The sequence below is a fragment of the Podarcis vaucheri genome (assembly GCF_965113315.1).
Source record: "Podarcis vaucheri genome assembly, chromosome: 7".
Taxonomy (NCBI): domain Eukaryota; kingdom Metazoa; phylum Chordata; class Lepidosauria; order Squamata; family Lacertidae; genus Podarcis; species Podarcis vaucheri.
Genome location: NC_138765.1, coordinates 42,237,848 through 42,264,564, shown reverse-complemented (window position 1 = coordinate 42,264,564; position 26,717 = coordinate 42,237,848). Strand labels below are relative to the sequence as shown.

At 44.5% G+C, this 26,717-nt stretch overlaps 1 protein-coding gene across 2 annotated transcripts in view; it reads left to right on the top strand.

Annotated features, from left to right (window-relative positions):
- Positions 1-26,717, top strand: part of GNAO1 (G protein subunit alpha o1) — a 162,890-nt gene that overhangs the window by 118,517 nt on the left and 17,656 nt on the right. The window contains exons 4-8 of one of the 2 annotated variants that reach the window (XM_082232379.1): positions 2,015-2,175; positions 12,990-13,118; positions 13,942-14,071; positions 23,215-23,368; positions 26,027-26,233. In XM_082232379.1, coding sequence (XP_082088505.1) covers positions 2,015-2,175; positions 12,990-13,118; positions 13,942-14,071; positions 23,215-23,368; positions 26,027-26,214 — 762 coding nt within the window. In that variant the 3' untranslated portion in view covers positions 26,215-26,233. Of the gene's footprint in view, positions 1-2,014; positions 2,176-12,989; positions 13,119-13,941; positions 14,072-23,214; positions 23,369-26,026; positions 26,234-26,717 lie in introns of those variants that run through there. The other variant, XM_082232380.1, reaches the window with a different exon arrangement.

Genomic DNA, 26,717 nt, shown 5'->3' with positions numbered 1-26,717 from the left:
AAATGAATGAATTCCTATGCCCCACAAATAACCCAGAGATGCATTTTAAATAAAAGCACACATTCTACTCAAGTAAAAACACCAGGCAGGCCCCACAAATAACCCAGAGATGCATTTTAAATAAAAAGACACATTCTACTCATGTAAAAACACGCTGATTCCTGGACCGTCCACAGGCCAGATTGAGAAGGCGATTGTGCTGGATTCGGCCCCTGGGCCTTAGTTTGCCTACCCATGAGTTGAATCTTCATCCGGTTAAAAGCCATACAGTTCTCTTCCTGGCTGCAAAGTTGCTTTGTAAGGCTCTCTTTTTAAAAAAAAATAAGAAGTTAATTTATTGTGTATATCTCTTTTGCTTATGTGTTAAAATTCTATTTTAAAAATGACATCATTTTGAAAAGCTATACAGCATCTAGTGCAGCTCATTACAATTGTTACAACAAACAGAAAAATCATTAAGCAGACCTCTTCAACCCTCAGCAAGTGATCTGGGGCAGGGAGAGTTTGGGAATCACCGGACTAGAGTATAGGTAGGCAGCCTATCTGGCTCAACCAGGCTCTCCCCAGACCTGCATTGCTGCTCTGCAATGGCTCGTCCTCCTTTTAAGTCATTGTATGGGGAAAGCTTTGGCAAGCAAGACACAGGCTGTGGGGCCTTACATTGCCAACTCCTGACCACAGGATCATTGTCATCAATTGCCATCGTATTTTCCTTGGCATGCAGTTTCTCCAAATTATAGTAGCGCCGCAATAAATTACACTGTGTCACTGCTTGGCTTGAGAGGCATGTGCACCCAACCCATTGCTGGCGAACAAGCACCTGCCCCTTCCAACAGTGTCTTTCTGCAGTTTGAAGAAAACAAATTGATGCATTCTAGCAAACAGCTTCCTCAGCAGAGCTACAGCACTGTGTGAAGGTCTTGCCAGAAAAGGAAAAGCTGCAGTCATGCTTCAAAGGTAGAAAACAGAAGAAGGAAGATGGGGGGAGGAGAGAGAGAGAGAGAGAATGAATATTCTGATTATGTATATTAGTAACCAGATATCTGATGGATAAGAAAAGTTAATGTAGAGAACTTCCAAATTGTTGCTATTTGGGGGTAAGATTCAATTGCGTACATGCAAATTTAGTTTGCACCATTATAGTTGATTGGAGCTCTTGCACCGCAAACCTGCTTGCCCTGCAAAATCAGACTTCTTGCAATAAGGAAAGTGGTGGGGAAACACAGTGGGTAGTGGGGAATAATGTTTGCTACATTGACTATTCTCCCTGCAAACTTTTTGCAAGCAAATCAGGATGAGTGCTCAGTAAATGGGTGATTGGTTGTTATAGTATTATTATTCCAGAGTTTAAGTATGCATACAACAGGCACTATCAATTCCTCCTTTGTTCTCCTGGCAGAGGTGAAGCAACATATGCTCATCGATTATGCTGTCCACATTAAGGGAACAACCTTATTTGGGCTGCAGTTGACACCACCATCATCATCATCAATTGTGAAACGTCAGCAAATTTGCATGTATTTCCTTACTTGGTCCAATGTATCCCACATCTGTAGGGCTTGGGTAGAAGGGCACAGTTATGCAGGGCACTGATGCTACCCTGAAACCTCAGAAGTTCTCTCTAGACTCCCCAGGCTATTTTAAAATCTCACAAGGCATTGCTCACACACCCTTCTGTGCCTATTTTTATATCGTTAAGGACTAGAAACTTCATTTCTAATGCAAAACAACAAGTGTGAAATTCTGTACTTGCTTCCAAATTCACAATTAGTGGGTCACCAGAGACTCACATGAGTATCAGTGGGAAATGAGCGGGAGTGACAAAAGCTGGTGGTAATTCTTCAGATAATGAGTGCCTTTCTCACTACATGAAACTAAAACAAATGGGTTTTGTAGGAAAAATGAATGGTTTAAGAAATTGAATGTTTTTCCACCTTTTGGAACCTTCCTCCCTGTGGATTCTTCAACATTGTGCAAATATGACATGTCCCGCTTCTTCTCTCTTTCTCTCCAGGCTGATGCAAAGATGGTTTGTGACGTTGTCAGTCGGATGGAGGACACAGAGCCCTTCTCTCCAGAACTCCTTTCAGCAATGATGAGACTTTGGGCAGACTCTGGCCTCCAAGAATGCTTCAACCGGTCCCGAGAATATCAGCTCAACGACTCTGCTCAGTAGTGAGTATCCCATAGGTCCCATAGGTCTCAAGGAGAGGCTATAGCTTTCCACAAGCTTTGCACCCATTTTAAGGCACTTTCACTTAAAGAGTTCGAGACAGCAGGACTGTTGGAAGCAGCAACTTCCAGCAGTGGCCCATGAAGGGGACAGAGCAGCAGCAGTGCCTTCCCAGTGGAAAAAGTGCTGCCGTTCTCTGGGGTGGGGCGGAACAGTGATAAGTTCAGGAGAGCTCCGGGTTAGTTGTGGCTCTGCAGGCACATGCCTGTGGTGAGGTCAGGAGAGCTCTGAGTTGGCCGTGGTGAGTTGGCCAACCCGGACTTTGCCACTGCCTTGTCCCATCCCCATCTTGGTGAGCACAGGACTGCCACACCATCACCATCCCAGCTCATGGGCCATTGCTGGTAACTTCTGCCCAAGAATCTCAGCTGGCCTCTGTGGACCATACCTGTCTAGATGGACCAGTTATCATCTTACCCATAAGTGGCTGGGAGGCAGGGCTACCTGCCCAGGAGGCAGTGCTTTTTTTCTAGAGGTACTCAAGGGTACACAGTACTGGCACCTTCCCCGCCAAAAGTGTGTCAGTTAGTGTAACAACTTCATGATGAGTACCAACATCATTTTTTCTATAAAAAATAAGCACTGCCAGGAGACTTGGTGAGGCAGTTGTTTCAGGTGGCAGCCTGGGAACAGCTGGTTGGGGCAGCAGACCTAGGGAGGGCAGGAGCACCCCACTCACTGCCTTCTGTTCTTTTCTGGACCCCCATCACTGTTCCTTGCTCCGCTCCAGAATCCCTTTTTCTACCCCACTGCTTTAGCATGCCAGGGCTTCTCCAGGGTTGCCTCCGGAAAAGGAAGAGGAAGAGGAGGTGGGAGGGTGGCAGTTTCTGTTCTGCCTCCAGCTGCAAAACGCCCTAGGCTAGCCCTGCTGGGAAGAGTATGATGCCTCATGGCATACAAGATGGGAACTCATTTCAGACTTCAAGCTCTCACTTGGTGAAGATGCTTTTGCACATTGGAAGTAGCAACCAGCGTGGTGTCTAAAAAATTAATTTTATCCTATATTTTGCTGAGCAGAGCTGGCGTGCGCTTTTGCTGGCAACTGCAGCTCCATCAGATGTAACTTTGTAAAAGTGCCACAGAATAAAGTGTGAGATCCTGTGCATTTAGGTATCAGTAATCATAATTTGGCACAGCGGTACACGAAAAAAAAGGGGAGGAAAGATTCAGGAGTTTGGCCAGTGATACAATACGCCACCCACAGGAAACAGCAGCGGCGGCACCACAGCAAATGATTGGATTTGTTAAGCGCTTTGTTAGGAGAAGGGAATGCAGCTCAGAGGCAGAGCAAGTGCTTTGCATGCAGAAGGTCCCAGGTTCAATCCCTTACCTCTCTGCATAGGGCCAAGAAAGGCCCCTTTTTGAAATCCTGCTGGAATGCTCAGCACAGACCCATTCCCCACTTGTGCAATGCTCTCCCCAGGGAGGCTCGCCTGGCACCTTCGTTACATATTTTTTAGGCGACTGGCAAAAACATTTCTCTTCTCCCAAGTTTTGGGCAAATTAAACAATCTTTTGAACCATTTAAACTGGGGGGTTTTGTCTTTGTTTGTTACTATGGTGTATATTTTTGTGATTTTATATTGTAAACCACCCTGTGATCCTCGGATGAAGGGCAGCATGGAAATTAAATAAGTAAATATTCAGTGACCTTTAAAAGGGGCTGCAATAGTCCATGGGAGGGAAGGCTACCAAAGGTAGGTTGCCTCCTTATACACATCACCAAAAAAGGGGGGGAAGGGAATCAACAAAAAGCAGACACAGTTTTGTATATGCAATTTTGGATGCATAGATGGCAATTTAGAAAAAGCTTAATTTTAAAAGAATTGCAATTCCTTTCACCAACGGTAGGGAATTTCTGGCCCACCCCACAGTGAGCCATCGCCAGGCTGACCTCACGAGGAAGCTACTTCTTGTTATTTCCAGCCCAAATCTATGAATTTATGAGTTTGCTCCAATTCTGACCCTTCACTGAACGTAGGTCTGCACCACATGCCACATCTCAGAGATCTGGGGTGCTGTGAGAAGGGGCATCTCCTGGTGATCTCAAAATCCAGCCAGGTGTGTGGTCCTTGAAGGCCGCCTCCCTGAGGTATATCAAGACAGTGACTTCCAACTTCAAGGGTCTTTGGCAGGGGGAGGTCAGAATGAGTGAGTCCATTTAAGATCGGTAGGATGGGTAAGTCCTTTGACTGCCTTCCTCCTACTTAGATCAGAGATGCTATAGATAGTGAGAGAACATATACATATGTTTTTGTTCATTGGCAGCATCTGGAAGAAGATGCATTCATGGACAGCCATCTCTCTTTATCATCACTGGCCACAGACACTCCCCATAAGAGCACATTCACCCTCCTCTGCCAGAGACTGAATGGATAATCAATACACATAAAGCCTACCTTATTTGTTAAAGTTGTCTCCATCGGCACTCACGTAAGCTCTGCAGTGAACATGGCTACCAGCCCTTCCTTTGCAAACTATTCTCTGTTCTCTTTGGGGAGGATTTGGGGCTGCCAATTTTGGGGAAAGCATGGGGAACACAAGGCCCAAATGCAAACCTCCAGGCCTCTTTCCCCCTCACCAGCAGTGCTGCACTGCACTCTTCTTCTTTTTGCGCTGTCTTAATGTGATTTTGAACTCTGATCCTGCTTGGATCATGGATGGTGGATAGCGAGAGGTGGGCGAGTGTGTCTAGAAACTAGCCTACTGTGCACAGGTACAATTCACATTCTTGGTTCTCCATGCTTTTGCCCCGGCCAACCCATCTCTGGCCTGTGTCCCTCAGAAGGTTGCCAAGTATGGCTGAAAAGGGGTCTCTGTTCCTGTTTTGGGAGTTATTGAGACAGGCAGGAATCTGCCCGAGTGGGAAGCCTGTGGCCATCCAGATGTTGTTGAACTACATACAGTCTTGCCATACGTCAAGAAAATCCCTGACATGTCCTTGTTTTCAGGTGTAAAAATGGCGTCAGGGTTGAATTTTCCCAAAGCAGCAAATTTTGCCAAAGTGGCAAAATGTCAGGGGAAACCTGGATATATGGCAATATGATGGAAAAAGCAGCCGGAAGCTCAACAATTTTGGTGGTTTCCTTTAAAAAGCTCAACAATTTTGGGGTTTTCATAATAATAATAATAATAATAATAATTTATTTATACCCCTCCCATCTGGCTGAGTTTCTGCAGCCACTCTGGGCGGCTTCCAATCGAGTGTTAAAAACAATACAGCATCAAATATTAAAAACTTCCCTAAACAGGGCTGCCTTCAGATGTCTTTTAAAGAGAAGATAGCTGCTTATTTCCTTCACATCTGAAGGGAGAGCGTTCCACAGGCCCTCTGTCTGGTTCCCGGTAACCTCACTTCTCGTAATGAGGGAACCACCAGAAGGCCCTCAGCGCTGGATCTCAGTGTCCGGGCTGAACGATGGGGGTGGAGACGCTCCTTCAGGTATACTGGACCGAGGCCGTTTAGGGCTTTAAAGGTCAGCACCAACACTTTGAATTGTGCTCGGAAACGTACTGGGAGCCAATGCAGATCTCTCAGGACCAGTGTTATGTGGTCCCGGCGGCCGCCCCCAGTCACCAGTCTAGCTGCCGCATTCTGGATTAATTGCAGTTTCCGGGTCACCTTCCAAGGTAGCCCCACGTAGAGCGCATTGCAGTAGTCCAAGCGGGAGATAACTAGAGCATGCACCACTCTGGCAAGACAGTCCTAAATAATGCTCAACAACTTTGCAGGTGTCCGGAATTTTGCTTTTTGAAGTATGGCAACGCTACACGCAGGGCGATGCCATAGGGCCCTCCTTGCTCACAATTCAACGCTTGCAGATGAGCCTGGCATTCTGACCTCCCTTCCTGCACTCCTGCAGACATATCATCCCTGATCCTGCCATCCTCAAGCCTCTGAGACTCCATCATTTGTATGCAGTCCTCAGTGCTCCAAAGTGGCATTTACAGAAGCGTTGGCTGTGCCAGGCCTGCTGGACAAGCCTATTCTCTTTTCCCCTTTACAACCTGGGAATACCCAATGAGCCTGTTGTCCTTGCCCCTCTTTGCTCCTTCCCTCTCTCTGGCTCTCATTCACAGAGGCCCATTAAAGCATTTGATTCAGCAGAGACCAGCTAACAAGCGCAAGTCTGCCATAAAGGAAACAAATGCCATTTTCAGATAGTTGGTTGCTAGGGGAGTTTGTTCCTGCTAGGCAAAGGAAGATGGGCTAGGAATAGGCTGGTCTGTTCATCCCATGCACAGAGAGCCCCCTAGAGGCTTGACATGGAACAACACCATGGCTTCACTGAGAACATGGAGGCTAGGGTTGCCATATTCCCAAAAGTTGTGTAGGTTGTTTGAGACTTTGGGGGGGGACATCTCCCCCCCCCAAAAAAACACACATTCATTTGGGGGGCTTTTCTTGGCCTAACTTGCCATACGTCTGGATTTTCCCAGACATTTTGCCGATTCAGCAAAAATCCACCCGGACGCCGTTTTTTTGAGCGGTTCCCGGAAGGCTTGACTTTGGGTTCATATCAGAGCACACTGTTGTTATCTCATTTTTTAAAAGAGGAAAAATGATGTATCTTGTTAGACTTGCGAAAGATGTGTAAGACTGCAATTCTAACCCCATTTACTAGGGTGTAAGCCCCATTGAATTCAGTAGAACTTACTTATGAGTAGACATGGTTAGGATTGTACAATGACACACTTTAAATCCTTACTTTAGTTAGTTAGGCTGCTGTTCAACCCCACTTTCCTGGGAGTAAGCCCCATTGAATTCAGTTGGACTTACTGAGTAGAAATGGTGAGGATTACACTTTTAGTTACTTATTTCTGCTGCACTCTTAGTGTTTATGGCATTATCACTATACATGGCTGAAAAAGAAAAAGAAAAAAGAACTTTCCCATGGGGTCCAAAGGATGGGGAAAGGGTCCTTCTCTATTCACCGCTCTTTCTGCACCCTTTGTCATCTCCAACTCTCCAGTTATTCACAGCTTCTTCAAAAGCAATCAAATTGTCTTTTGCTTTCATATAAACCACTTTCAGATCTCTGTCTGAAAAGCCACCTATGAATATCCTTAAATAAATAAATGTTATGCTTTCTCTGTCCACGGAGTTCCAGCATCAGTAAAACAGTTTCATATATAAAACCATTTAAAACAATTTTCGTTTATAAGAATAGTTTCGGGTCCAATAGAAGTATAGGTCTTTAGTAGATGCCAAAAAGATGGTAAAGACAGTGCCTGTCAGATACGCAATGGAAAAGGCAGGCAGGTTCCACCTATTTTTATTTTTATTTTTCAAATAAGAAAATGGCGGAGGGGTACAAGGTCACACTTCTGGCCACTCTGCCCCTGCTTGTCTGTCAACAGAGAGACAAGCTGCCGTTCTGATGGTGAGCGCTGTATGTTTGCATATAAAGTACTGCACAGACAGCCTTCAGCTTTGAACTGGACTGAGGCCAGGAATTAATTCATGCAGGCCACTAGCTTGCAAGAAGTCGTCCTATCCTGGCACAAAGTCAGGCCCGTCCAGAGCTGGCTGGTGACATACAGTGAGATCTTGCGTGCTTAACCTTTCCAGTGAACCAGGATAAAACAGCAGCTGAGAAAGAGAGAATCGTTGACAGTGGGCCTCTCCAGCTGGCTGGGTGACCCGGAGGGAGGAATGGAGGTTGAGATATTGCAAGGTTGGCCAAAGTTCTTAAGCTTAAAAAGATGGCAGTGTAATCTAGGAGCTGGAGTGTTGTACTCAGTCTGGGGGAAGGCAAGCGCTCGTGAATCTCAACTAGGCCACAAAGGTCCTGCAAGCTCCTAGCCTAATCTACCTGTCACAGGTTGTTGTGAAGGTGAAGATGAGGGGGGGAGGGTGGAATGACAATAGTATGAGCAGCAAAGCTAGAAGGCCCCAGTTTAAAGCTCATCTCAGTCACAGCCTAACGTACTCTTGGACTGGGGTGTGTTGTACTGGTCTACTTTAAGATCATCAGAAGAGCCCTTCTGGATCTGCTCAAAGACCATCTGGTCCTGTGTCTTTTTTTCACAATGGCTACCCAGGTACAGTGGTACCTCGAGTTAAGTACTTAATTCGTTCCGGAGGTCTGTTCTTAACCTGAAACTGTTCTTAACCTGAAGCACCACTTTAGATAATGGAGCCTCCTGCTGCCGCCGCACCCCCGGAGCACAATTTCTGTTCTCATCCTGAAGCAAAGTTCTTAACCTGAGGTACTATTTCTGGGTTAGCGGAGTCTGTAACCTGAAGTGTATGTAACCTGAAGTGTATGTAACCTGAGGTACCAATGTACTCTAATGGGAAGCTCACAAGCAGGACTTGAGTGGCACAGCAACTCCTCCCTGAGTTGTCGTAAGTAAATGCCTATTTAGGCTCCTCAAAACCCACAGCCGCTTTCGCTTCATGATGCTCATTCCTCTCCATGGCTAACGAAAACCAAAATAAATGATGCAAAGGAAGCAAAATTATGCACATCAGATCAATTTCCACAATGGTTTCACACCTCAGAGAATTCAGCTTTTCCTGGCCCACAATTTGGATTTCTTGGGAGCGGAGCTTTCGTTGTCCTTTTAGAGTTGAGTACATTTTGCCTTTCAGTTTTTTGAAGGGATGCTGAGTCAGAGCAATGCTTTTAGCTTAGCGTGCTGCCTCTCTTGACTGCAGCCAGTCAGATACCCCTGGAGAAGCTCAGAAGCTGAGAAAGATGGTAAAATTCCAGTAGTATAGTGGCAATTGCAGATGTGCAAATTCATGACAGTCATAGTCAGGGCCCTTTCTAAGATTGTACAATAATCTTATACAATAAAAGTGTTTAGGAATCATAGAATTGTAGAGTTGGGACCCTAAGGGTCATCTAGGATGTGTTGCAATGATCAGTGCAGATCTCCATATGTTGTCTTTCAGCTAGTTACTGTTTTCTGTGCACATACGTGGGCAATTGATTTTGAGGGTTCCAGTATCTTCTTTTGGAGTGACCTAAGTTGTTTTCATTGAAATGTCATGGTATATAATGGAACCTGCACACCAGTCTCTTGAAACTGAAGCACGGGGTGTTTTTGATGCTTGTAAATGCTTAGCTTTAGAGCAAACAGAACAACAACTCTTCATTGTTCTTCCCCAGCACCTACTGAATAGTGACTCTAAGAGCCATTCCTCCATGACTGACTCAACTGCTTTCATTCCAGTCAGCGCAAAGGGTGAGGAGACTTCCTCTCAGTGGCTAAGAAGCTCCCTTTTCATGCTGTGACTGCATAGCTCTAGGATGTTGGAGACAGGGACCCTGCTTAAGAAATAGTTATGGGTCCCCTCAACCTGGACCACTATACCTCTGTACCCATAGGAGTCTGTGTGCACTTGAAGGTTGGGGTAGTGGTGATTGTGGGCACTGCAGCCAAGAACTTTTTCTCCTTGTAACAGAATTCAAGACCATCCAATAAGCTCAATGGTGGAAGATTCAGGACACACAAAAGAAAGCACTTGTTCCTTCTGAGCACAGTTAAGCTGTGGAACTCGCTCTAACGAGATGTAGCGATGGCCACCAACTTGGAGGGTGCTAAAAGAGGATTAGACAGGTTCGTGGAGGATAAGACTGGCGCACTAGCTGTATTCTGCTTCCACTGCTGGACACAGCATGCCTCTGAATACCCATTTCTGGGAATCGCAAGTGGGGGAACTGCTGCTGCCCTCAGGTCCCCCTTGGGAGCTTCCCAGAGGCATCACTGTGAGAGCAGAAGGCTGAACTACATGGGGGTTTGGTCTGAACCAGCAGCAGGGCTCTTCCTATGTTCTTAAGTGCCCGGTTGGCAGACTGAACTCGTATGAGCCCACACTGCAGATGTTCCCCTGTGGTAATAGCAGGTCTGCATCATTCGACTGTATCAACTTCAATTTTCATCTGAGGCAGCCGCTGAGATGCTCATTAGGATAAAATCCTCCCAGTTGTCTCGTACAACATGCATTTGGTTCATCACTTTCAAAAGCTTACATATTCTCAAGGTGCAAGCAGCTCAGTGCGGTTCTAATATATTTCATTGGTATGGCCCATATATCAGTGTTGCCCAAGGACCAGCCTCCGCCTTGAGGATTAGCTAGGGAGCGAGGAATGGCTGTCACAGTGTCACCTCAATTGGATAAAGGACAAGATTCTGTAATGTGAGAACATAATCTCTTTACTGTCCTTTTTTTTTGTTTTTTTGTCTGGGCATTTCCTCAGTCGGTTTGGGAGAGCAGTAGGGATGAACTGTGCTGCTTTGTATGCAGAAGGTTCTGGGTTCTGTATGAAAAATGACAACAATAATTTTATTGTTTGTATCCCACGGATCTAACTGGGTTGCCCCAGCCACTCTGCGTGGCTTCAAACATGAAACCCTGGGGAGCTGCTAACAGTCATTGTAGACACTGCAGTCAGGGCCCTGCGCTCCCGGGCTGGCTGGAAAAGGCCTGAAAGGCAGGGAACAGGTCTTCCAGGACTTACAGCCAAAATGTAATACAGTTGCTGGAACTCTTCTGTCCCAAACTAGCCTATACTTTTTTGGGGGATGGGTGGTTTGGATGAATATTCTGCCGCCTTAATGGCTCAGGGCCCTAACAACTGCCCCAATGTGACAGTCAAATGAGCCAGATGCCAACAGCTACTTAACAGAACTGTCATCTTCAGCAGGGCTAATATGTTCAAAAGCCATTCTGTAATTGAAAAAAATTAATTACATGCAATGCAGTCTACCTGAGGTCACATGCAAATAATAAGGAGACATATGATCATGCCAGTGGTTATGACTCTTCCCTGCTGATGATATATGAAATTCTATGAGAATCCTTGTTGCCCTGGGCATGTACCCTCAAGCCACAGTCATCTCTGGAAAATAGGTGTTTGCTGGTGAGTCTACTATGTCCTTTGCCACACCGGCTTTGCTGGCTAGGGCTGGGAGTAGTCCAAAACATCTAGAGGGCACCAGGCTATCACAAGCTGGCAAAGTGCTTCAGAAACTCATGTTGGCCAGAGATGATGTTGGTGAGAAGAAATGCATGTGTTCATTTATCAGTGGTGCCTCTACCACACCACTTTCAACTCACTTAAATAATGTCTCTGTGCAGCCTAAAAAAATGGAAAGGGGAAAATCTTTCTGCTAGGCTGAATGCTAACATGTGAAGATGTCCAGAAGGGCATTTCCTGATATGGTTTCCTGCTTTTTTTCCTATAGCTCAACCACTCTCTTTCCTACTGTGCCCCAAGAGATGTAATTTTGCCTTCAGCAGCAAACTGCAATAGAGCTTTCCGCTTGTTCACCCTGCTAATGACTGACTCATAAAATGGTACTCTGTTGCAATACAAAACATTTAAGAAGATAAGATCAATACATTCAGGCGATGCATATGGGTTGAGGACTTGTATCATAAGCATCCCCGCTTGGTTTCAGAGTCACTCTGTATTTCCAGTTCAGCTTATTATTCAGGACCAAATTAGATCTGTTAAAAACAAAGCTCTTTTTTCCCTTTCTCACAGAAGTGGATCAAATTTGCAGGCATAATAGCCCTCCAGTGGATTAAGCTGTACAATCTGTAGGCAGATATAATCATGGGGTTTTGTGCAGGGCAGCTTTAAAGTTTGATTTTTAAAACAGAAAAGAAAGGAAATCTATTTTATTTTCTGCCAGACTTTGATGCAATTTACAGGTATGATCACCCTTTCCCCTCTGAGGGCACAAAGCCTGCAAAATTTCAGAATTATAGCTGCAGCTGTTCTCCAGACTGCCACAGGAATGTGGCCCTCCAGGCCTTCCTATCTGGCCCTTGAAGCTCTTTCCAGACCAAACCCCCCATTGGCACTGCTTCATGTCCTAAGAGTTCTTGTCTGGCTGCAATGCATCCTTGAATTCTGATAATGCCTCTTACTTGTCTGGACAAATTATGGGGGATATATGAGCATGTGTAGTAACTAGCCCACGGTTCAAAGGTAATATTGACATCCATTGCTCCACCCACTTTTGCCTCTGGCCCTCCCCACCACTGGCATGTGGCCCTCAGAAAGGAATGCGGCCCTTGAACTGAAAAAGGTTTTCCTTCCATACTTTACCACTTGGGGATTGGCACCATAGAAATCATAGGAGCAAGGTAGAGAAGGGAACATATATCCCAGGAAAGACTGGAATGGGGAAATGTTGGAGGGCGGACTTCAAACCTCCATCATAGACTTGGGGGGGGGGATTCATCCACTTTCCCCTGGAAGCAAGAGATGTCTGTTGACTTGAATAGAGGAAGCGGTGGCAGTGGAGAAAAAATGGCATAGACCTACATGTCCGTTGAAAATCTCTGAACAACTGCATAAGTAATGTATAACATGCAGGGCTTTTTTCAGCTGGAACTCATGGAAACTCAGTTCTGGCACTTCTCAGGTGGGTGCCATTCTAAGAGAATGAGTTCTGGCATCTCTTTTTCTAGAAAAATAGCACTCACTGCTTATTTCTTTCATTCATTCATTTTCTACATCCGAGGATCACTGGACAATTTACAATATAAAACCAAAAAAGGATGTAATATAGTAACAAACAAAAACAATAACACACCCTTTCTCCCACAAGTATATTTATATGTGGTTTAATTCTGTTCTTTGTTGTTTAAATAACTTCTGACATTTAGAAGTATGTTTTCCCAAAGAGAATTTTCTCTCCTTAAGCATCAATGAAAAACATTACAGCGTATTTTATTCTTATAACTCATATATCCTTATGCTTTTCCTTAATGTTTTCCACTTTACAGCTACCTAGACAGCTTAGATCGAATCGGAGGTGCTGACTACCAGCCTACAGAGCAAGACATCCTTCGAACCAGGGTCAAAACAACTGGCATTGTAGAAACCCATTTCACGTTCAAAAACCTCCACTTCCGGTTAGTGTGATGTGAAAATGCAAACAGATTATCATGACTATGCAACTTTCAGCTTTGTGGGATTACAATCTTTCTGCTCAAGCCAGACAACAACCCTCGCATTTCATAACCGTGCAACATAGCACAGAGCAGAAATTGACAAAGAAAATTCCAACCTGAATTAACAAACGGGGGCTCATGCTATAAATGTGTAATATGACAACGTCATCAAACTTTATTTATTTATACACGTTCTTTGTAGCTTCCTGTCTAAAGACATGGAAAAGGAATGGACAATGGAACATGAGGTAGAAACATGCCAAGCAATAGCATCAAAGAACTCTGAAACCATCAAGATTTAAACAGCAAATGAAATTAAACAGCAGCACTAACCTTCACACACAAAAAGTTCCAAAATCAAAATGACTAAGGGCAAGTCCAGGTGGGGTGTTTATTGACACAAAAGTTGGTTGTTAGCCCGCACTTTCTAGTATCATTCTTCTGTCACTTTTCTACTGCTAAGAAATCTGAAAAGAAAATGTGATGGGAGATGGCACTGATGTGTGTGTAATGACCACTAGCTGGCAATGACTGGGGAGCTTGAGGCCCAGGAGCTGAATGCAGCCTCCAAGCCTCTCTACCTGTTCCTTAGAACTCTCTGGAGGCCACACCCATTTCCTTAGGTTGATCTATAAAAAACAACAACAACTCCCCTGTAATTTCCACCATCAATTCTAGTCCTGTGCTCTGGCGCAGCAGAGAACGATGCTTGGTCTTGTGGGACTAGCCATGCAATTCTTTGGAATAATGATGGGCATAATGAAGGGTTGTGTTTCTTCCTCAGGCTGTTTGATGTTGGAGGTCAGAGGTCAGAACGTAAGAAATGGATCCACTGTTTTGAGGATGTCACAGCAATCATTTTCTGTGTCGCGCTGAGCGGGTATGACCAAGTGCTCCATGAAGATGAAACTACGGTGAGTATTCTCTGGGCGGAAGAGTTCCCTGAGATAGCCTTGCTTTGCTACTTACTTCATTTGTTCCAAGGTCGTCTCACAAACCGTCCTCAGTTCTGAGACCAAAAGGATCTAACAGATATACTTTATTACTCACATGTCTTCCTTTGACTCTTAAATGCTATGGAGACCCCATTCTACCACCAACAGCTGGATTTAAGTCTTCCATTCCGCAGGATGGCGTTAGCACAGGTAACTTGCACGCTTTCACCTGGTCCAGAATTTGACCACAAAATCTGTTCCCCTTTCTCTTTGGCTATCCCAAGCTAAGTGCCCCTGGTGCAGAAGGGTCTCCCTTTGAAACAAAAGCTCTTCAGGAACCCTAAAGAGTGGTTATTCTTGATTACTGTTCTGCCCACAGAGAGCTTGCGAAACAGAAGAGGGGGTGGATATGGGTTCCTGACCCAGAGTGCTTATAGCATGACAACAAACCAGAAGAGAGTTAGAAAAGGACAGGCCTAAAAAATGGAGGCTGAATGTGGGCAAGTGACATTTTTACCCAGAAGTTCTGATGATGCCTGTTCTTTGGTTATTGTGTGGATTCATGCAATCACTTTTCCACTTTAAAAACAAATGTCAAGGCAGGGCCGGGGCTAGGTGCACATGAGCAAAAGGGGTGTTCCCAGTAGGTTGAAGAGGAGGCTGAGAAGTTGTTCATTTGTTGGTTTGCTATGCATTTGGCAAGAGATCATATTTCATGATTGCTCATGAGGAACAAGCTTTTGTCTATGTCTAGAATTATGTCCCGTGCGCAAGAGATGTTTTCTTGGGCCTTTTTGGTGCCAAATCAGGAAATAGAAAATAAAAGGTAGAGAGAAAGCTTATCTCTGAAGCAGTGAAAACTCTTATTTTGTCTGATGGTTGCAAGAATTTTACAGCAGTGTTTCAAAATGCTTAAAAGAGGAAAACTATACTGTAAATGGAGAGCACAGGGGTAGAGGAGCAGCCCTAGCTGAGGTTTAGCTCCCATGAGAAGACACTAAGCAAAGAATGTATCAAAAATATATGTAACGCGATTGCAGCTTTGTAGTCTTGACCTTAAATGTATATTACTTGCTATGTTTGAGTGTTATGTCTGAACTAAGGATAGGGGAGAATTTTGATTCAGTTCACATTTAAAAGCAAACGTACCAAATGCACACTTTCTGAAACAATATGCAAACCAAAACAAAGCTGTCCTTCAAAATTTGCAGTATTCCAAATTTTGCAATATGGTTCTTCATCCATAAATGTACAGTCATACCTTGGAACTCAAACGCCTTGGCTCCCGAACAAATCACCTCCCAAACAATCGAAACCCAGAAGTGAGTGTTCTGGTTTTGGAACGGTTTTCAGAAGCCGAATGTCCAGTGTGGCTTCCACAGCTTCCGATTGGCTGCAGGACGCTACTGCAGCCAACTGGAAGCCACACCTTGGTTTTCGAACGGTTCCGGGAGTCGAACGGACTCCCGGAACACATTCTGTTTAAGAACCAAGGTACAACTGTATATGTTAGGATAAACTGTATATATAATCATATATTAGTGGGCATAACATGCAGAAGTGCATTCTACGTAGGGGAATAGCTTTTGCTGCTGAGCTATGGCCTTCCTTCACACCCTCTTGCTGAACTGGGGGAAGTCTCCTATGGGAACAGGGGTGATAGATGTGGGGCTTGAGAGTTTAGCCCACAGTCCTCTTTGTGCATTCACAGTAAATGCCTGAAGAGGACCATGGGAGATTTAAAAACAAGTGATCAGTGCTGCTTTTGTACATGTTGACTTCAACCCCAGCTTCTAGCAGAATTGGAATCAAGGTTCTGCCACCTCTTTAGAATCTGGGGAAGATCAGAGGGCAGAAGTTTTATTCTCTTAAAAGTAATCTGGGTTTTTTTTAATGGTTTGAAGCCATTCAAAATGAATACATCAGGATAAAGAGGAGGGAATGAATTGCCTAGTGATGCTTGCAGAAAAGGTTAGCTCATCATGTGCTCAGCTGGCAAAGATAGCAAGGAGTCCTTCTGTGATTCAGCTCTTCCTCCACACTACTTCACGGTTGCTGCTACATTCATAAGCATTTTAGAAGAGGCATTGTTCCCACATTCGCCTTGCATTTTTTATCCCCTTTGAACTACAGCTCACCCGAACTATAAATAAGTATGGAATACAGAAAGTGAAAATAGACATATGGATTCGCAGGTGGGAGAGTGCTGTTACCCTCTTGCTTTTCTTGTGGGCTTCCAGTGAAGATAGCCGGTTGGCCGCTGCGAGAACAGGATGCTGATTTGGTCAAGATCCAGGGATCCTCTGATGCTCTTATTCTTGCAGACACACACAACTGCAGGAGGAGGGATAGAACTGTGCTTCTGATTGGAAGTATATTCCACATAAACCATCCCAGGCACTGTGGCAGGGCCACCTCTAGGGAAGTGCAAGGCCTGGAGCAAATCAGACTCATGACCCACCCACCTTACCACTGCAGGATGTGTCCTCCAATGCTGCCCCCACTCTTATTCCTCCTCTTCCTCCTCCGCTTTTAAAGGGATTTACAGGTCCAGATGGAACGCTGCTACCTGCAATGTTACCTTCTGGCCATCTTCAGTGCTAAAGAGGAGCAGAGATCAAGCTACCACCACGTTAGCACAGAGGGTAATTAGCCTGGGTCCCTCTGCTCAGTTTCCATATTCAAGACATATTGAGCATTACTAGTGGCCATTGGTGTGGCAGTAGGGAGGGAAGGTAGCACTAGGTGGATCCAGAACCAAAGACAGGCAGAGCCCACGAATTCTAGTTGTGCCCCTCTCCTCCTCCCTGCTGAGTTCTACCAGGGCAACACCAAGATTAAGGAGGAGGAGGAGGAGGAGGAGGATGTTGACAGGCATTTCCATTGGTTGCAAATAGGAAGGCTGGCTGAGGGTAGAATGATGGTGCTGGGGCCATGCCCCATTCACTCTCATGGGCCAGTCTCCACTGCTTACAACAATCTGTTCTGAGAATCCTCTTATCTTCATCTCTGAGCTGCATCATGCACTTCCACTGCGAGCAGGATTTGTACCGTTGCAAGGACCTGCGAATGATTTCCCTGGTAGCGGTTTCTGTGCGTGCTTGTCTTTTGTCCAATCTGCATTCGAGTAACTAAGCTGCATGGGGGACCATGGCGTTGTTCTTTCTTTACCTGTCAGCTGGTGTCTTTGTGGCCTTCCTTAGCTATAAGAAATAGGTGTCTCAAACGGTATCAAAACAGGATGCGGGCACTTGGGTGGCGCACTCTATAATCAATCTTGCTGAATGGCGTGTTTGAAATACTGGGCGGGGGGAGCTCTCTCAGCCCCTACCCGTCATATGCAGGCAGTACAAGTTGCTTATATTTAATAATCTGTACTCACACCTCTGTTTTAACCTCTTCTGATTCTTTTTCTAATTCTAATATGGCAGCAAAACTAAAACAACAGTAAGTATTGTTACCATTACAGGAATGTTATGGTTTCCAACTGGAACAAAAATGAAGGTGCTTCTAATGTCATTGTAGACTTGACATTCATGACTTTGCCGAATGGTGGGGAACAAGGAGCATGGACCCATCAATGACTTATGAACTCTACCTTAAAGATGCCTGCACTTGGTCCACACTAAGATACCGTCATGAACACAACACAAATATTTCATCTCTGAGGGGTGGCAATTCCAACATATTATAAGTATATTGTGCTTTACCATCTTCAACTCTCTTCTTTCCTCCATTTAACAGGATCAGTTGAAATAACCATTTTAAGGTGTGTTTTTCCCCAATACTTGTTTTGAAACCTGGCAAAGGGCGTCAACATCTCTAATACACTTGTAATGTATTTTTGCTTATGTAGAATATACATTCTTGGTACAGCTTACAGGAAAACCAATGAACTTGGGATTCATCCAGTTAAGAAAACAGTGGATTTTCCCATCCCTGTGAAACAAAACAACATTGGCATAATTCTACCATGAAAGGATTTCAGACCCCTGTTCGTATTAGCTGTTGCCTTTAGTACTTGTTCCAGCTTTGGTCCAGGACAGCCTGGAATAGAGCTGCTGGATAATGTAGTAGGGGGTATCTTATGGACTGGGCCAGGTAATTGTAATGGCTGTCTTGCAGTGTCTTACAATTCCTCCATTCAGCTACAGGTGTCAGGTGTGGGGTGTAAAATCAGATTATGGAGTGTTCAGGCAACTCTCTCTCTCTCTCTCTCTCTATATATATATATATATATACAAAGATGTTTGTGGTCACTAAGGGATAGGAATCCACTGGGATAGCACTGAGCTCAACATTTTGTGGAAGGAACAACCCTACCATCAGGCAGACTGAGGGAGCCACCTCAGGTGGCAGATTCTGTGAAGCTGGCAGTAGGGGTGGGTTGTTGGAGAACAGAACAGCAGGTTCTTCTCCCCTCAGGTGTGGTGGACCCGTGCTAAAGGAACATTTAAATGCCAGTCCAGTTGGTCTCATGGAATGGGTATGGGAAATAATTTGTGCTCTACCTCAGACAGCAAAATTTATTAGACAGGCAATTTCCTTGGACTAAGCAACCACATCACTCTTTGGGAAAGACTAAAGAAAACCCAAGAAATCTTGCTCTTGGAAACTATGGTGGCAGTGGATTTTACTGCAGATAAAATTTAGGCAAACTAGATTCCCACTGGATTTGCCTAAATTCAACAACTGAGATTTCACACTAGTTTAAAGGGGGGCGCTGCACAAAACTGCACATAGCATACTTTCACATAAAGATGGGGGCGAGGATTAACCTGGACTTACTCAGCACACCCAACACCTAGAAAGTCGTATAAGTGTTTGAAAACAGGCTAACACTACCCACTACCTATCCTCAGGGTAGGTGCCAGAGACAAAGAGCACATATTGGTGCTGCAGCCAGCACATGGGAATATGCAATGTTGGTGTGAGAGATCAGACATCTCATCTCTTCTTCTCCCTGGAAAAGACATGATTCAAGTTTCTAGTTACCGTATTTTTCGCCCTATAAGACGCACTTTTCCACTCCAAAAATGAAGGGGAAATGTGTGTGCATCTTATGGGGCGAATGCAGGCTTTCGCTGAAGCCTGGAGAGTGAGGGGGGTCGGTACGCACCGACCCCTCTCGCGCTCCAGGCTTCAGGAAGCTATCCGCTAGCTGTGGGAGACCCAGCTCTCCCAGGGCTAGCGGAGAGCTTGCCTGCACCCAGAAGCTTGGGGCGTGCTGAGCTCCGCACGCCCCAAGCTTCGGGATTAGCGCAGCTGTCCGCTAGCCCTGGGAGAGCCACGCGGATCTCCTACGACTAGCGGAGACCTTGCCGGCACCCAGAAGCTTGGGGCGTGCTGAGCTCCGCACGCCCCAAGCTTCGGGATTAGCGCAGCGCACCTGGGGGGGAAATAAAAAAAAATTCCTTTATTTCCCCCCCAAAAAACTAGGTGCGTCCTATGGGCCGGTGCGTCTTATGGGGCGGAAAATACGGTATGCACTAAATGACCTGACTGAGCGCTATTTAGAGGCATCCTTTGTAATGCTGCATCTGCTGTACAACCCAGAATTCCACCTGTAGTATGTTTCAATGGGTGTTGTCCTTGCTCTTCCCTTCCCTGCAGGCAAGATGTTGAAATATTTCCTTGAGCATTTGGTTCTTCTGTTTTCATGCAGATACAATGATCCAGTCTTGCTGCTGGGTTTTTGCTTTACATTATTCTTATTATTGTTGTTATGCAAGTACAAAAATTAAGAATGCAAGCAGCAATACATCCATATGCACATAAACAGATGTCATTCACATATATAAGAGCACATAGACATCAAGCCACATACTTAGAAGTCATATTTGTGACAGCACTGAAAACACTGTGCCAGTGTTAATGTTCATTCTGATCTGTCTGTCTATCTAAACAACAAAGGCGACCTAGCACATCTCACATGATTCACAAGAATCCTTCTTTAATTTCAAGAAAATATTTTGTACCTATTAAAGCAAGGCTGGGGGTATTGGAAGTGGGTACTAGTAATCGGTGTGTAATGATGACACCTGGGCCTTTACACCAGTAGTTGCAATGACCCAGGGAGTCATAGCAACAGGAAGCAAGCCTATCAAATTGGACCCTGCAGAAGTATGTGATGTATATTTCAGGGATCTCAAACTGATCCTTGGCTGTGGCTGCAAATAGATGTGGGCGTAGGACATGGCTGGTGGCCATAGATGTGGCAACAAGGCAATCTCACCCGATAATGAGGGAGAAATTTGATTCATTTCTCATTTAAAGGCAGGCCTACAGAATTTGCACATTGCGAAACAATATGTGAACCAAAACACAGGCATTCCTCGAAATACTCACTCCTCTGAATATTGCACTGCAGCTCTTCAACCAAATAATGCGTACAAAATGCATACACTATAAATAAAGTGTGCCATATATATTTTAGTGAAAATAACACCCAAAAATGCATTATATTCAAGAAAACTGCTTTGCAAAAATGAGCATATTAAGTAACATGATTTACAAAAATGTGTAAATCAGTAGGAAATTTGCACTAAAATAGTAATTAATTTTCATGAAGACTTAAAAAGAAAAATCTCAAACTGATGTGGAATTGTGGAGAACTGGAGAATGTGGAAATGAGCACCTGAGAGGAGCAAATTAATGCCTTGCCTGTGTAGCAACTTCAGAGAGCCCACATTCCACATTGAAACATGTCAGAGATGATGTTGGAGTGGATTTCTGGGGTATGTTGTAGTACAAACAGTTCACATGGGGCACTGGCTAAGCCTCCTGAACCTCACCGTTGCTCTTCTTGAACAGAAAGTAAACCCTAGAAAGCACCCAGGACTAGGGCTGGAGAAGAATTTCCTTTGGTCAGCCTTGCAAAGTGAACTTTCCTAATCTTCCTGGACTAGTACACAGATCTGAATGTCATTATCCTTAGGATTTTGCAGCTCTTTGAATTTTATGATAATAGTTCTCTGCTTAAAATAATACCAAAATGCTTTTCAAAATACATATTTTAGAATACCTTTTTTTAAAAAAAAATACAGAAATCCATATTAAAATGCCTTTCTAATTATGAGCTTCTGTATGGATTTTTTATTTTTTTTAAAATACTAATTTGCAGATTGCTGGGAAAGCAGGACAGAATGGACTTATGATAGAATGGACACATGTGACAGTCAGCTTATCAGTCCATCCTGACCTGTATTCCCACAAAGCTATCCATTGGATGGGTAAGCAAGATGTCTGTCAGGGAATTTTGTTCAGCATTGCTGGCCATCTTCTCACTGAGGAACCCCTGGAAAGCTTCCAAGGAACTCTTGACTCCCTGGAGCACAGTTTGGAAACCAATGCCTTGGTGACTACAACTAAGAAACCACAGTCTAGCCCAGCGTTGCCCAACCTGGTACTTTCTGCACATTTCGAACAATAACTTCCATTCATCTCAGGCAGCACAGCCCTTCTGGGCTGCATCTCTCCCCCACCCCACCCCAGCCATCACCACCATTTGGACTTTTGTCAGCTCCAGCCGGCAGGTCTGAAGAGAAACAAATTGGGGACAGCCGGTCAGTCAAGTGATACTATGCAATCTTTTCAGGTTGGGTGGGGAGTCAGTTACATCCCTGCTATTCCAAAGGCACTTCCATTAGCTATCCGGAACACATTTATGTCTATCCTCTTTCTTTTGTCGGTTATAATTTGTACCAGTCGTTTGCGGCGGGGAACTGCCACACTTTGAGGAGCTGCTGCCGATGTCAAACAGGAAAGCTCTCTGTTCTGTAACCTGCTTTGCCTTTGATAACCCCTTGGCTCTTTGGGTTGGCTTCGACCTCCGTCGCGGCTGCTTCTCTCTGCTATTCCGTTTCCGGCCGGGAGAGGCGGCACAGCTCTCGCACCAAACTCCAGCAGGCCTCTACGCCATCACCACTTTTCCTCGGCCGTCTGATCTTTTCTAACCAAACAAAGGCCAAAATAATGAGCTATTGAGAGACCCTCCAAATTTGGCAGGTATGAAGCTTCTCTTGAACCGAGAAAAAATAAAGAGTTGAAAGCAGCTGGAGGAACGGGACGCTAACAGGCTGACTTTGCTGTGAGCTCTTTCGGTATACACCAAACCGTGCAGCTTCTTAACCAATGCGGCAATTTTTATTTTACATCTTTTGTTTCATTTCATTATAATTATTATTTGTTGCATGAATTCCAACTAAAAAGCTGCCTTCCTTTTATTTGTGCATTTGTTGTTGTGGCCTTGCCAAAGAAAAAAGACCCTTCTCAAAACCCAAATCTAATCTTTTTTTTTTTCTTAAAGGCATGATTTGACATCAGCAAGGTTCTCTGCTGATCAGTGTTTTGGTTGTTCTTAAGTATTCTATCTTCTGCCTTTCTTCCTTCACCGCTCTCTTTTTCTCCTTCAGTTCAGTTTCATTTATTTTCGTTTTATTGTGATCTGCTTTCGATCAAACCATCTTCCAAAAAATTAAACAAATAAAGACTCACACTAAAAAGCATCAACTGGAGAATGTCAGTACTAAACGAAATAACAAGCTACTAAGACCAAAGCTCACGGCAAGGTCACTGCCAAAAAGATGTCGCCTTATGGTCTGCTTTCAACTCTCAATTAATTCAAGGATCTTACCAGTCCTTGGTTAATGTATTGACCAAATACGTGTCCCATACACACACCCCAATGAAATGATCAGCATTTTAACAAAGAATGTTCTAGAAAATCTGCATGACCCACACTTCGGTTTTGATCTCTGACCTTTTAAGGGCAGGAGTTGTTTACACCGCCGCCACTTGCCATACACGCATGGTGCATGATGAAATTTAGCTGAGCTGGAATCTTGTAAAAAAAAAAAATGTGCTATGCAAAATCGACAGCTCTGTAAAAGTAAAAACTGCTACAGTGCTACTAACTGTACTTCAGATCTATAGGGATTGCATCTCTTTATGTTTGTATACACATTTCCCAGTATGTATACATTGATTTATTACATCCACTGTTGTCTGCTTCCTTTTGTGTTATTACCCGCCCCCCTTTATTATTAAATTTAGATGCTTCCCTACACATTGAAGGTGGTAGTAAAGCTCTTGCCTGACTTGCCATCTCCTTTGTGTTGCAGAACCGCATGCATGAGTCACTGAAGCTCTTCGATAGCATCTGTAACAACAAGTGGTTCACAGATACCTCCATCATTCTTTTCCTCAACAAGAAGGACATCTTTGAAGAGAAGATTAAGAAATCTGCATTGACTATCTGCTTTCCAGATTATACAGGTGAGAAAAACCTTCAATATATATATAAATATATATAAATAAAACATAATGCAGGAAGAGTGCTTTGTGATTCAGAAACCCTTGCCCTGTAATTGATACCTTTATTTTGGCTGTTAAAAAACACACACACTGCTCTCCTTAGTTCAGCAGTGAGATGAGGAGACTGTGGTCCTTCAGATGTTTCTGGAGCACAGCTCCCATCATCCCTGACCATTGACCATGCTGGCTGGAGATTGGTGGAAGCAGAAGTCCATCAACATCTGGAAGGTCACAGGGTACCCACCCTTGTGTTAGCTCTGTGCTCCAAACAATCCATAGGTTCTTATGGGAATTTGGGCAGTAGCTTAGCTAGCCTAATATTTGACCAATTTGTGGAGGATCAGTTGAGCCAGTGCTTTTTTTCTTTAAAAAGGGGTACTCTCATTTTCCTATTCATATTGAAATACTGCCCCTCAATGAGGCCAAACTCAGATTCACAAAATGTTTAGGGGTATTCGTACCCCAGTGTCCCCCAGAAAAAAGAACTGAGTTGAGCCATGGGTGTTCCTCATGGTGGCTCCATGGAATCTACACATTCAAAGGAAGTATATCTCTGAATTCCAGATACAGTGGAACCTTGGTTTTTGAGTGTCTCAGAAGCCGAACGTTTCAGAAGCTGGAAGCCGAAAACCCAGAAGTAATTGCTTCTGTTTTTGAATGCACCTGGGAAGTCAAACGGCTTCTGCTGCGCGTTTTTCTTTTTTCTCAATGGATTTTGCCGACTGCCCATTGCTCCTCGGTTTTCGAATGTTTCGGAAGTCGAACGGTCTTCTGGAACTGATTACATTCTAACACCGAGGTTCCACTGGTCTAGTAACAAGCAGTAATGAAAGGCCGTTGGGGGTTTTTTATCTCCAAAAGTCTTTGGCTGGCTGTTGCTGGACTAAACGGCTCTTGCTCTGATTAGGCAGGGCAGCTTTCTTAGGCGTTGTATGCTCATAGCACTGTGGGGAAGATGAGGAAGACCAAAGAGGGAGTGGCTCGTGGTAATCAGACACAAAAGGTTTCACATCAAGGTTGCTTTGCTGCTGCAAAATTCATGTCACCAACATGAGCTGAGTTAGCTCCAGGTTTGCATGAGGAGGGGTTGGAAATAAGGAAACAGGCTGCGTTTGCACAAATGGTGAGCCAAGAAGCTTGGATTAAGAAATCACCCCACATGAGAGCTGCAGGCTGATGCATGTCATCCAAGCACTCCTATTTTGCTTCTCCCTGTTGCAAGGAGGGAACTTTTTTTCTGCCTGGTGGCCACCTTCTCTTCTAAGCAGCCTTCTGAGAGCCACATGTCAGTGGTGAGTTAGGGTTAGAGGCAAATTGAACCTCCTGGTGGGCCAAGATTGGCCCCCAGGGTGCAGGATCCACACCCCTGTTTTAAGGATGGATGTGCAGAAACGTGGTGTCAGCTCCATAATGCTTCTTGATATCAGTTGTGACTATGATTGCATTGTCTTGACGACAATGGTGATAGTACCACAATACTAATGTTATTATTAATATGAATACATTAGCAATGATGGTGGTGATGACATCCCATCAGCTTACATGACTGGTTATATGGCAAAAAGGGAAATCCCTGCCCTCAGTGAAATTACAGTGATTTTCAGAGTGTGTTCCAGTAAACTCTGGGCTTCCTGGAGGCTTATTAGTGGTTGCTCTGTGAAAAGATGAGCAAGACAGGACATGTAGGAAGGCAGGATGTTCAATAATGTAGCATGCTTCTTCTCATAAATCGATTCAAATGCTGAGAGTGAGTGTAGGGGAACTCTACTGAAAACCAGCCTCAAGGCTCCATGTTCAAATCTCACATCGTCTCTGAATTTGCTCAGCAGCTCTGAGTGAGCCACTATCCCCATCTGTAATATGGGCCTCCGTTACAGCCTTTTCCTGAGAATTACCGGCAGGCAAGCTACACGTTACATTATTTGTGTGCCTGCAGTCAAGGTGCTTTGGGTTTTATAAATTTTAAATTGCAGTTGTGGGATGAAGGATGGGTGATTAGGATTGGGAGGATGGGGTGTGGGGAAGCTTTCCTAACCCCTGTGAAAAATCCCTTCTCTCCCCACCCCCCCCCCACCCTCACACCCCCACACAGGCCTACTGCTATCTCTGGGATGGAAACTTACACTGGCACTAATGGTAACTGCAAGGAGTGGGGATTTTAATGAGGTCAAATCTATCTTCCCCCACAAAACTGCAAACCCAGTCCTAACCAGGCATTTCAGTAACTGCAATTTAAACTTGGAAAAATGAAGCATGTTCATTGCATTCACACAATTAACGTAACATGTTGTTTGGCTTCCAGATAACGTGAAGTGTTTTGAACACTGTATAGATGCTAAGGGTGACTATGAATTGCATCATCCAAAGCTCATCAGTATTACTAACTGAACTGAGGACTATAAAGCACAATTTGCACAGTGTGTGTGTGTGTGTGTGTGTGTAAAGAAGTTTTGCTGCGAGTGTTGCAAAGACCCAAACTCTGGTTCTGCACAACTTCTATCCCCATTCCCACATGAGCTGGGTCCACCTCCAAGTGGAGTCAACTTGAGTTGGGTGGGCTTTGTGTTGCGTTTCAGGACAACCTTGCTCCTGGCTTTCGTCTCTCTCTCTCTGTTGCAGGGCCCAGCTCTTTCACCGAAGCCGTGACTTACATCCAGTCCCAATACGAGAGCAAGAATAAGTCGTCCAGCAAAGAGATCTATTCACACATCACTTGTGCCACCGATACCAACAACATCCAGTTTGTCTTTGATGCTGTAACTGATGTCATCATTGCCAATAATTTGCGTGGCTGCGGACTGTATTAAAGCCCTCTTCTTTCCTTTCTTCTTTTCCCTTTCTTCTCTTCCTTCCCGTTCACCCATTGGGGAAGCAATCTCGTGGTCAGAACAACCGGTTTGTTCTCCATTCCCCCCTCTCAAATGTTAAGCCTACAACTGTTTTTTAGATGGGAGAGTCCAGTACCTACTTCAGTATTCATGCGGCAAAAAAAAGATGTTGTGAAAGTAACACTGTCACTGTAAAGCTTTGCATTCACAGGACAGTTTTATCATGCACACATTGAGGGGCAGGGGGAGCGGGTAGGTAGCCTGTTGCCCCTTCTGAAATGAAGAGGAAGAAAAAGCAAAATGGCCCTCTTTCCTGACTCTCCAAACAGAAGAAAATCCAGCACTCATTCCCCTTTCCCTTTCCCCTGCTTTTGAAAATGCTTTGATGGCATTCTCTGCCTTTCTCTTCATGCAACAGGAGCCAATATTGAAACTAATGTAAAGGAGGCTTCACTAAGGCTCCCAGAATATGTGTTTCAAGA